The sequence below is a fragment of the Balaenoptera acutorostrata genome, chromosome 10 (genome assembly GCF_949987535.1).
Source record: "Balaenoptera acutorostrata chromosome 10, mBalAcu1.1, whole genome shotgun sequence".
In the NCBI taxonomy this organism is placed as follows: domain Eukaryota; kingdom Metazoa; phylum Chordata; class Mammalia; order Artiodactyla; family Balaenopteridae; genus Balaenoptera; species Balaenoptera acutorostrata.
Genome location: NC_080073.1, coordinates 98,838,616 through 98,850,746, shown reverse-complemented (window position 1 = coordinate 98,850,746; position 12,131 = coordinate 98,838,616). Strand labels below are relative to the sequence as shown.

General features: G+C 33.8%; 1 protein-coding gene across 1 annotated transcript in view; it reads left to right on the top strand.

Moving 5' to 3' along the window:
- The window catches only part of TMEM170B (transmembrane protein 170B), a 31,834-nt gene extending 22,382 nt beyond the window's left edge, over positions 1-9,452 (top strand). Inside the window, exon 3 of the mRNA XM_007173949.2 lies at positions 7,035-9,452. Coding sequence (XP_007174011.2) covers positions 7,035-7,165 — 131 coding nt within the window. The 3' untranslated portion in view covers positions 7,166-9,452. The remainder of the gene's footprint in view (positions 1-7,034) is intronic.
- The last annotated feature ends 2,679 nt before the right edge of the window (positions 9,453-12,131 follow it).

Genomic DNA, 12,131 nt, shown 5'->3' with positions numbered 1-12,131 from the left:
AAATACTGGTTGGATAGATGGATGTAGTGAGGGAGGAAGCACAGAGGAAAGGAAGGAAGAAAGTGGGGGGAGGGAAGAAGGGAGGAAAAAGGGGAAAGAAGAAGAGTTGAGGCATTAACTGTGATCTGAATTTGAGGCTAGATCTGAACTAGACTAGTGGCAGTGGGTTGGAAAAGGAGTTGGTGTCAGGACTGTGGCAAAGGGAAAAATCCAAATTGGTTGTTATTCACTGTGGTGGCATACAAAGAGACATGAAAGGGACTGCTGACGTTCTTGATGTGGGCCACTGCTATAATTGTGGAACCGTAAACAGAGGAGGAAGGAAGAAGGAACAGCTTGTACCAAAGTCGAAAGTAGTATGTGTATTATGTGTGTGTTTATTGGTGTAAATTATTGTGAAATTTTAAAGAGAACATGATTCTACTTCCCTAGTGATGTGTATGTATATATTACCTGCTTTCAATTCAGTCAAGAATAAAATAAGCTAATGAATTTGGAAACTGCAGTGTTATATTTAAAAATCCTTACAAATATGTCTGACACAATTTCAAGTAAAAATTTGTATCCAGGTTAACAATAAAACATATAAATTTCTTCTGGCTAATTTTTTGACCTGCAAACACTTGAATTAAGAAAACTAGCCAATGTGAATATTTAACTGCATTTATTTTCTTAATGTATTTTGTGAGTGCTAGCACAATCATAGCTGTATATTCAATTCAGCAAATGATGGCTAAATATCTGTATTCAGCAAATGATGGCTGACTGAATATAGATACATATCTATTATATTTTACTACCTCTTAGATTTTTATTTCCAGAATAGAGTGATTTTTCATTTTAGTTAGTACTGATAGTTAATACCAGAATTGGGAGGAAATGGGTTTCTCTCTAATGCCATTGCTTGGCATTGTATTGCTGTCTAATTTTAGCAAGTCTGAGGGCTAAAGTGACACCTCTTTGTTGATTTAATTTGCATTTCTCTGATTACTAATGAATTTGAACATCTCTTTTTATTCTTATCATATATTTAGACTTCTCCTACAAATTGCTTCTTTAAATTCTGTGCTTTTCTTTTGGGGTTCTTGTTTTTTATTAAATGATAGATGTTTCTTAGATGTATTGGTGTCTTATTGGTTTTGAACTTTGCAAATAACTTCTCTGTCTTTTATCAGTACCTTCATACATGATGTTGTTTATTGAGCAGAAATCCTTATTGTATATAATCAGCTTAAAGAGTCTTTTTGCCTATGGTTTATAATTTAGAATTTTATTTAAGAAGTTCTCCTCCACACCAAGGTCAAAAGATATTCTGATATATTTTCTTTTGTTAATTTTATAGTTTTACCTTTGTATTAAAGTCTTTAATTTATCTAGAGCAGGACTGAGCAAACATTTTCTTAAAAGGCCAGATAGTAACTATTTTAAACGTTGCAGGCCAGAGGGTCTGTGTCACTACTATTCTGCTCTGCCATTAGGGCATAAAAGCAGCCATAGACATTGGTAAATGAATAGGCATGGCTTTTTCCAATAAAACTTTATTTACAAAAACAGATGTCTGACATTCAGGTCATAATTTGCCTTCTGGTCTAGAGTTTATCTTTGTGTTTGGAACTAGATAGGATTCCAGGTATATTTTTTTTCCTCCCATGTAGTAAGTCAATTTTTACCACACCACTAAAAAAATCTATCCATTGATTCATCTTTTTTTGTGTACTGTGTTCTCAAGGTACATGGACCTGTCTTCAAATTCTGTTCTGGTTTGTTAGTCTTTTTATCTGTTCTTGCAGCAAGGCCTCATTTTTTTGTCTCTATTGTTTTGTAGTATTTCTTAATATCTGGTAGGGCTGGTCCCTCTCATTTCTTTTCTTTCTCGAAGTTAACATAACTATTCATGGACCTTTATTCTTTCATATAAATTTTAGAATATGTCTACTGAGTTCCTCAAAAAGTATAACTGTGATTTTTATGGGGATTTAATTGATTGTAGAGGTTAATTTGGGAAGAATTGACATATTAAATTAAATCCCACCCAAGAACATGTAATGTATCTCCATTTGTTCAGATCATTTTCTGTGTCTTTTGTTAGAGTTTAAACGTGTTTTTTTCAATAGGAGGGTTGTATATTTTGATTAAGTTAATCCCTAAACTCTTATTATGTTATGGTTGTTGTGCATGGTATCTTTTTAAATTATGTTGTTTAGTTTTATTATATATATATATATTTTTTATTTATAGAGAAATGCATTTAAGTTTTTTAAGTTGAGTTTATCAGAGATTAATAACAAAGCAAAAAACTGGTTTTCTGGAAAGATAATAAGGTGAATAGATTGCTGCCGTAACTCAAATAGTTAAGACAGAAAAGTAAAATATGGAACAGCATAGAAGAAATAACTACAGACTCAATAATAAAGGTAGAATAAAGAACTATAAAAATGACAGTTTTGTAAACAGCTATATATTCCTAAATATAAGTTGCTAAAATTGGCATAAGAAGAAATAGAAAATATGAATATTACAATAAGTATTTTTAAACAATTGAAATGTTGAAGACCCCTCCTCCTAAAAGAAGTCCAGACTCAAATGAGGTTTACAGATGAGTTCTACCAAATTTTCAGGGAACAGTTCCTATTTTTTACAAATTATTGCAGGAAATGGAAAGATTAAAAACTGTGCACAGCATATTTGCTGGATCAAAGTAATCTTGTTGCTAAACAAGATGAAGACTACAGGATGGAAAAGTATAGGTTCATTTACTTTAAGAATGTTATCCTAGGAATGCAAAGATAGTTCAGTATCAGAAATGACTATGGCTGTATGCCAATAAAACATTATTTATGGACACTAAAGTTTGAATTTCATACACTTTTCATGTATCATGAAATATTATTATTCTTTTGATTTTTTTTAAACCATTTAAAAATGTAAAAACCATTCTTAGCTCACATGCTGTACAAAAACAGGTGGTGAGTCAGACTGGACCTGTGGATCATAGTTTGCTGACCCCTGATCTGATTACACAAACTGAGAATCAACACCATTAGAACCAAATCTGCCTTAACCTTTATATTTGCATTCTCTCAGGAATGTGGAGGGCAGATCAAATCACTTTTCAGTGGTCCACCTCTCTGCAGACACTTTATGTTGCTGTATATTGACATCTCTGTCCACTGGTGACTCTTCTCCTAGTCACCCTTGTCCTTGCAGGTTTACATCTGTTATTTACCTTCAGCTCAGCTCAGCAGAATTGCTTTCTCCACTTCATCTTTGCTATGCCAGTCTTCTCTAGCCCCTTAGTACTTTGGGGATCTTTACATATTTCTAATTGATACCTTCTGCTGTTGTTCACAGTGGCAGTTCCAAACATGTTTCATCTATTTCAGGCACCCTATTACACTTCTGCCTTCTTCATTCTTGCATACATTTCACCAGGAAAATAAGGATCACAATATTTGTACTCTTTCAACTGGCTATTGTTCAGTAAAATACATCTTAACAGGAGTGAAAACTAAAGCACAAATTGGGGGAAGACATTTGTTAGCTTATATAAATGTAAAAAGATTAATATCCAAACTGTATTTTACAAAACCCTATGAATCAAATAAGAAAATGACAATCCAATAGAAAAATGGACAAAAGATTTGACAAACATTTCATAGAAGTAGAAACCCTAATGGCCAAATGTGAAGAATATGTGAGGAAAAGCTCAATGACATTAAAAATCAGGGAAACCCAAATTAATTGCAGAGATAACATCTCTTACCTGCCAGACAGACAAAAAATTTTTTTAAAGATATCAACTGCTTCTGAGGATATGGAGTAACTGGGATATAAATTGGTACAATTACTTTGGAAAACAAGTTGGCATTACCTAGTAAAGTTGAAAATGCCCATAACATAGGACTGAGCAATTCTACTTTTACCCACGTGGTAGAGAAACTCTCGATTGCGTATGTGTGCCAGAGGTCATGTTACAAGGATGTTTACAGAAGCAGGGTTTGTCATTGTTAAGGACTAGAAACAATGTCATCCACAGTAGAATGGATAAATAAGTTGTGGTATATTCATACTTGGAATTCTATACAACAGTGTAAATGTATGAATTACTGCTATATACAACAAGATGGATACTTTTCTGAATATAACATTGAGCCAAAAATTCCAAAATACTTACAGTATCAATTTATATAGAATTCATTTATTTAAAAAACTAAATAATAGACATCTTAGGATATAGGCAGGCGGTAAAGCTGAAGAAAAGCAAAGGAATGATGAAAACCAAATTTGGGAGGGAATGGGATGTGATTGAGGAGAGAGTCCACTGGAACCTCAAATGAAATAGTAATGTTCTTTTCTTCAGTTGGATGGTGGTACTTGGGAATTTGTTGTGTGTGTTTTTTTTTTTAACAGTCTACATGTATTTTATAAATACTCTTTCATATCTGCTCAATATTTAATAGCAGTGTTTCCAAAATCATTTAATAGGCACACAAAATTGTTTTCTTTCAGATCTTTTCCATTAAGAGTTCCACTGGAACAGTCTTTTCTGACTAGTGCTTCTGGGTTGTGAAATGATATAGTGCAATGGGAGCTAGTGTAAATCTGCTTCTTTTGAAGGGAAGTTGTAACTTACAAATTGGTTCCTGATTATCTGCTGGGAGGAAAACGGTAGTTCGTTTTATTTTCTGTATAACGCTATAAATATCTCTCTTGATTTTGGAAACTCTGGAGTTTTACAGTGGTTTTTCTCCCCTTACATTATAGGGTTGAAGATCTTATCCTCTGTTTCTTGAAAGAGTATAAAGAAAAGTGGGTTATTTGTGGTTTTGTAAGTTATTCCTCAAACAGCAAGCCTTCCAAAGTGAAATTCATTTTATTTATTTGCTTTTAAGATCTAGTTTTTTAACCCATCTGAATTTACTCTGGGGAGTGGTGTGAAGTAGGGACCTAAATTTATTTCTTCCAAGTGGCTATCAGTTGTTCCACACCATTTATTGAATGATGGATCACTGATTGGAAATTCCTTTATCATTTACTACTGCCAACAACTACTAACCAAAATTTGGAGTACATACTAGGACCAGACACTATTTTAAGCCCTTTCCAAGTATTATCTTCAAACCCACCCATTTTACAGTTGAAGAAATAAGTCACAGGGAGGTTAAGTGATTGCTCAGTGTAACACAGCTACTCATTAGTGGAGCTTGGATTTTAACCCACAAGTCTAGCTCCAAAATCCATGCTCTTAACTTTATATAAGCATGAGATGTTTGAATGAACAAATTGGCACTTCCCAGGTAGGCTGAGCTAGTAATTGCTATGTTTTTCACCTTTTGGATCATTTTTGAAAATTTAGTGCTGGAGAAATGGAGGCCAAATTGTGGTTTTTAAAATTGAAGATAGTCATGGAAATCTAGGGTGAACCCAAAGTAAAGACAGTATTTCTCAGGCTTATTTTAACATAATTTCTGATAACAAACAAGGCTAAGATCTTTAAAATATTTTCAGAATGTTATCCAATTCTAAAATTTGAGGATATGACTAATTATACTAGTGAAGTTTATTACTTGATTAAGTAAATATTGGTGCTACTAGGAGTTTTATTTAGTATTGAGATAATTATCAGTTACTTTATTATTTTCTGAATTCCTTATTCTCTTTTTCACTTGGTGTAAATGTGAAATGATAGAATGATTTGGAAATTTATAGCCAGACTAACCTGGATTGAAATTCCAGCTCTGTACTTACTGTATTTCCTTGGGCTAGTAATTGAAACTCTCTGAACCTCTGTTTTTTTCATCTTTAAATTAAGTAATAATACTCAGGAGTGGTATGATATTTAAGATGATAAAGTTCCTGTCAAGATACATAGTATGCTGTAAATATACTATAAATTTTAATTTCCTTCTTTAAAATATGTATATGAAAGCCCTTGGCTTAAATTAATAATTTGCTTTTCCTATTTATATCTTCTATAGAGGAATATAATATTTTGAATTTAAGTGAACTATGGAGTTAATTCTTAGCTAATTTTTATGAGTAGAATTTCTCTCAAATAATTATAATTCAGTGTCTTCAAATAATTTATTTCTGTTCTTTTTGTTTGATCATTCTAGGATACATAGACAGTTTTTTCTAGAGAAGAGTTTTAAGGCCATCTCAACCTGTGAGATGGCATAACCATAGTTTAAATGTTTCCTCATTTTATGATTTCTGAATGTACTTTTAAAATCAGCCTCTTAGACACCAATCATTATACATTATACTATACTATATATTATACTATAGCAATAAGATGAAGTGTTGAACCAGAGTCTCGGGGCTTTGAAGCTCCTGAGAGTCTCTCATTCTCAGAAATGCACGTTATCTAAAAAATTTTCCTGGAACAGATGGATGTCAGGTTCATATTCCACTTTTATTAGATGTCAAGATACTCGTCTCCAAATAACTTTACAGTTGTATGCTTTATTAAAACACTTAAACCATTTTATATGGTAGATTGTGAAGTAAGTACATTAGTCAAAATTCTGATATTTTATGTGACATTTAAGAATTAATTCATTTTACTGAAAGAAATTTAAATTCCTTTAATATTAACTTTTTTCTTGAATAATTTAAAATTATATTAAATTGTATGGTTTTCTGTATTATTATTTATAATTACCAATATATTGTGTCATATGTTTATAAGAGCGCTGATGAGGTCTGGCCGATTTAACACCCAGCTGAGAGATTACAATAATGAATTACTCATTTTTTATGAACATATTTTGTGTCAAGTAAGCAGCATATACCATAAATACGTATTTTGCAGTTGAATAGAAAAGCCTGTTATTCAATTTTGTGGGTAAATGTGACATGGTAGAGTGTAACTTTTACCAATCACATGGAAACTCTTTCATAGAAAATTATAAAATGAGAATGATTGATGACTTACTGTTTGGCTCAAATGAAAAGAGATCTTAAGTTACAGCCAGGTAGCGTGTCTCAGAATGAATGAAGGTGTTATTTGTCTCTCCCTCTTTCTCATCTAGGTGCAGCAGTCGCCGGCATTTACAGAGTGGCAGGGAAGAACATGGCCCCCTTGGAAGCACTGGTGTGGGGCGTTGGACAGACCGTACTGACATTAATCATCTCCTTTTCAAGGATCCTCGCCACACTCTGAGGTTTCTGTGGGCATGTCTTACTTCACATAAGGAAGCAGATGTACAGATTCTCTGAAAATGGCATTGTTAACAAGTGGGAATGAAATTGTACAAGAATGTGGAAGGAGCAGGTCAAAACATAAGGCCTTGAGCTGTGTGGGAAGATTGCCCTCTGGTGTTCAAGTGATTGCACTACCGCACTGCACCTTACGTGCCTCCGTCCCAGGCAAGGCGCATGACACTATGTGAAGCTACAAGAAAAAGCACCTTGTTTAGCTGCCAATCAGGTTAACACTGGCATTGAATCATCGTTCTTAACAGTGTTGTGTTAAGTTACAGGGACGTTTTGAAGAACTGACATATGTGCCAAACTCTTTTCTTTTTTTAAACATTGATCATGTGAAATTTGCAAGTGTAGATGTAGATGAGTGCTGTGAACATATTTGACATGAATTCAGGTGGTGTAGTGAGATTTTTGTTTTGTAATGCTAAATCCCGTATGAGTGCTGAATACTGAATCATTTAATATGAGACAAATTATTTGATTTTTTATGTTGAACGTTTCTGGGATTTAGGGCTTTCATATAAATTAGGCATTATTGTTATTTACTTTACGTGAAAAATAATACTTAATGGAAAACTGCTGAACTCTTCTAACGACTCAAAGTAGATCTATAGGGTGCATCCTTTTCACTCACTTAAGTAACACTCTTTTAATAGTTTCCCTCATACATAAACATTCTATTGATATGAAATTAAAAACTTTATGGGTCATACACATTGATTGTAGCTTGTGTGTCACAAAAGTATAATTTGAAAATTTTCTTATAAATTTTGTAAGAAATCTGAAATGCACGTTGCATTCTTGACCCTTCTAAAGAAAGTTTTTGCCATGTATCTCATGGAGAAAACATCTTTACAACTAGTATCTCAGTGGGATTATATTACTTGTTGCATATATCTTGATTTTTGACAAAACATAAGCAGTCTTTCATTCTGGAGTATTAACTATATTTAAAGAGTGGCCTAAATTAGGCTATGAAAGCAGGAAACCTCATTTGTAGATAAGAAACATATAGGAAGAGTAATAAACTATCTTACTTTGAGTATGTGGTAGCATCATAATTTCTCTAAGTAAAAATTGGGGAATATAGTAAATAATTATAAAATTTGGCAACAAATCTCAGCATATCAATATAGTATTGAATGCATATTTGAGTTATTCATTTCAGTTGTTCAGCTCTTGTTTTATGCTGTTATTTAAGTTTACTAGAATCTGTGATGACATTTATTAGAATGAAAAAATCCTTAAGAGGTTTTAAGAGGTTTTGGCAATATGTAATTGTATTTAAGAGTACAAGAAGTAAGGGCAACACAGAACCTGGTGGAATTTGTCTCCTACTGAGATTTTTTTAATACCAGATACAATTATATATATGCTAACTCAAAGGAAGAGCCAGCTGCAGAAAATATGAAGTTAAGGACAATCCAAAAAATAATCTGCATACTCTAGCCTCACTGTTTTATAATCTAATTTGGAAAACCATAAGTTTCTATTAGGTCCCATTCAAATATAAGACCTTTGTTTACCCACGGCACCTTTTCTCCACCAAAAAGCAGAATAGTATCAACAACTCACCGATGAGGAGTTGGGGGTATTTTACCAGTATGGAAGCCAGTTTGGGGCGGCGGGGGAGTTTAGTAACACTGTGGCTTGGAAATTTGTTTTTAAAAAACCCAAGAAGCAACTATGCATTCTTAGAGATCTTTAAAGTAAATCTTAAAATTGATTCTTTTTATTATGTTCAAGCCTGAAATTGTTTTCATGTGTTCTTTATATTCCTGACATTATCCTAAATTAAATTTAGGCCTAAATCTTCCAAGTCAATTTGATTTTTCCTTTTCTGTTAGACTTGAATTGTGTTCTTCCTTTACTTTGGTTATTCTTTAAATTCTTTAAATTATTTGGTCAATAATTTAAAGTGTTCGTATTCTTTGGGAGGAATTACCAGTAACATATTGAAATGGTTTGAGAGCTATAGAAATGAATATTTATTTTAACACATGGTTATTTCATGTTTCAGAAAGTTACCATGGTAAGGTAACATGGAACACATGGTTCAGAATCTGAAATTAGCCAGAAAATAACTTGGACACATTAAGTGTATGGCTGCGTGGACCAAAGAGAATGAAACTCCTGTTTCTGCTCTAGAATGGCAGTATGAGAAGGTGCATCACTTTGTCGAGTGTCCTGCAGTTATCTCATCATCAAGTTGCTTGACGTTATGAGGAGTGTGTGTGTGTGTGTGTGTGGTTAACTTTGGGGGGAATTTTTGGTTTCTTTGTTGTTTTTAGTTGCTTCCATTGGGATTTTGTGCAACTGTTACTATTTCGATGTTTTGAAATGCAGTTGATAGTGTGAATTGATGAAATGTCTTAATAGCGATTTCTGTGATGAGATTTTTAAAATGTTATTGGTTTTCCTATAGAGACAAGAAACATTTAATGATATATATCTACATACACATATATATCATTATATACACATATATATAAAGCTGCTATATATGAATACAGTCTAATTGGAAAGCTTTTGTTCAGTGAACACTAACATTATCGTGCAGAATTTGATACATTTGCTCAGTTGAATGATCTTTTAAATAGGTTTAAGGAACTTTGAGATTTCTGAATTTGGGGAAAGTTTTCTTGGTTTAATAGTGTTAGAGATCCTTGTTTGTGATGTGACAAAAGCCCTTATTGATGTATTCGGGTTAAATCTTCTTAAAACTTAGATGTGATTTAGCAGTAAATTTTCTTTGTGAAAAATGCAGGCGGGAAGGGGAAAATCCTCTGCAGTTTACACTTCGTTGTTTTCAAAAATGCTTAATAAAATACTGCTGACAGTGAAATCAGTTCCTCAGAGAAGAGACTCCTATATGCCCAAACTAATTAGTAATTAGTTAACACAGGGAGTTAACATAAGGAGAGTCCTAAGTGGTGGCCATATTCAGTGTTTGCAGGTTAATTATTCTTACTTTAGATCTTAGTGTTTACTGAACAGTGTTATAGTTTGTAACCCAATGTACTTTCTTAGTATTTGCAGCATACATTTCTACTGCCCCCCAAAAATGTGAGGGTTTTGTTTGTACTTTAAGTGAGAAATAAAGAAATGAGCTGCCCTGTGTATCATATATTTGTGATGTAAGGAACAGGAATAGTTTTTAAAATGTTCTTGGAAAACGTCTTTAGAGAACCTCTAACTAAGATGAGGAGAGTGGGGCTGCCACGTCAGTGTGCCCAAGCTGGCACTTACATGCCAACGAATTCAATTTTGTAAACATTTTTGGTGGATCTACTATGTACAAAGTGCTGAACCTGGTATTTTCTGTAGTAAGTACAAGGATGACCAAGATAGGGTTCCTGCCCTTGAGTCCCCAAGAGCTACCAAGATGATTTAAATCCTAAAACAGTTGGGAGAACATCTTGCTTCTAGCTGAGAGCTTAAGTCCTGTTTTTTCCCCCAATTCTGATTTTTCTCAGTTTATTGACCAAATGGAATACCGTGACATAGATTTGAATCCAGGCCCTCCCACTTGTTGACTTTTTGTTTATGATGGCGAAGCAGTACAGTCAACTCTCCATATCCGCGGTTCCGCATTCAGGGATTCAAGCAACCTTGGATTGAAATATTCAGAAAAAATTTCCAGAAAGTTCCAAAAAGCAAAACGTACATTTGCCCCACACAGGCAACTATTCACATAGCATTTACACTCTATTTACACCATTTACATAGCATTTACATTGTATAAGGTATTATAAGTAATCAATAGATGATTTAAAGTATATGGGAGAATATGCATAGGTTATAGGCAAATACTACGCCATTTTCTATAATGGCCATTTTCTATAAGCATCCTCGAATTTTGGTATCCATGCGGGTCCTGGAATCAATCCGCTATGGATACTAAGAGACGACTCAGTATTTAACAGTAAATGATCAATAGTCATTATAATTTTTTTTAAAATACACTTTGCAATACCAATTGAATATATTGTTTTTCTTCCATTTCCACATTTTCCCTACATATATTTTAAGACGGAAACTAAAAAAGTTCTCTTATAATGTTGCTTCTCCTCTCCACCTCTTTATTTTTTAAATCAGCAGATAGTTTTCTAAGAGCACTTTTGGGAATTGGTGGCGATGGAAATGGCCAGGGCAAGCAGGATTCAATATCAGGCTGTGTTTATTACTAGTTAAAACAGGAAAAGGGAAAAGAAGTAGCCGGGATTTAGCCCTTACCTTATCCTGCTTGCTTCTTTTGGATTTACTCAGCCAATATTCATTGAATCTCCACTACATGCAACTTACGCTCCTTGCTTTCGGGGTGGAGAGGTGTCCCCTCCCTCTGTGTACCTCCCGCCACCCCAGCCTGTGGCTTCACCGTGCGGGGCGAGAACAGAACTGGGCTGCAGTGTCTGCCACGTCCCTCTTTCCGTGGACCAAAGGTGCTTAAGCCCTACTTGTTTGTTTGTTTTTAACTTAAAAGGAAATACTTTTATTTTTAATTTATGTCCATTTTATAATTCAAGAAGTAACAAGATGTTAAGAGGACTTTCTGAAATGTTCTCAAACTACTTCACTCTCACTATTACAAATGTTTCTCTCAGAAAGTCTTAATCAGAACTCTTCAAAGAGTTGCCATTTGTTTTTAAGATGGAAGAATGTGGAAAGTTACTGAAGAAATTCTAGTGACCTAGACTGCAGAGAAGTTTGGCAACACTTGGGTAACTGGGTAAAATGGTTGTTTCTTTTAATAATAAGGGGTGAGAATCTCAGTGGTTAAAATTGACTAGTAATTTCCCTTATCTTCCTGTCCTTTTTATAACATCGTGGAGGAAGCCTCTACGGCATAAAAAGGACATTATTTGATTAAAAAATGATAAACTTTTTCTAACATGTGGTAGCATTTATAGCAGAGGGAAGTT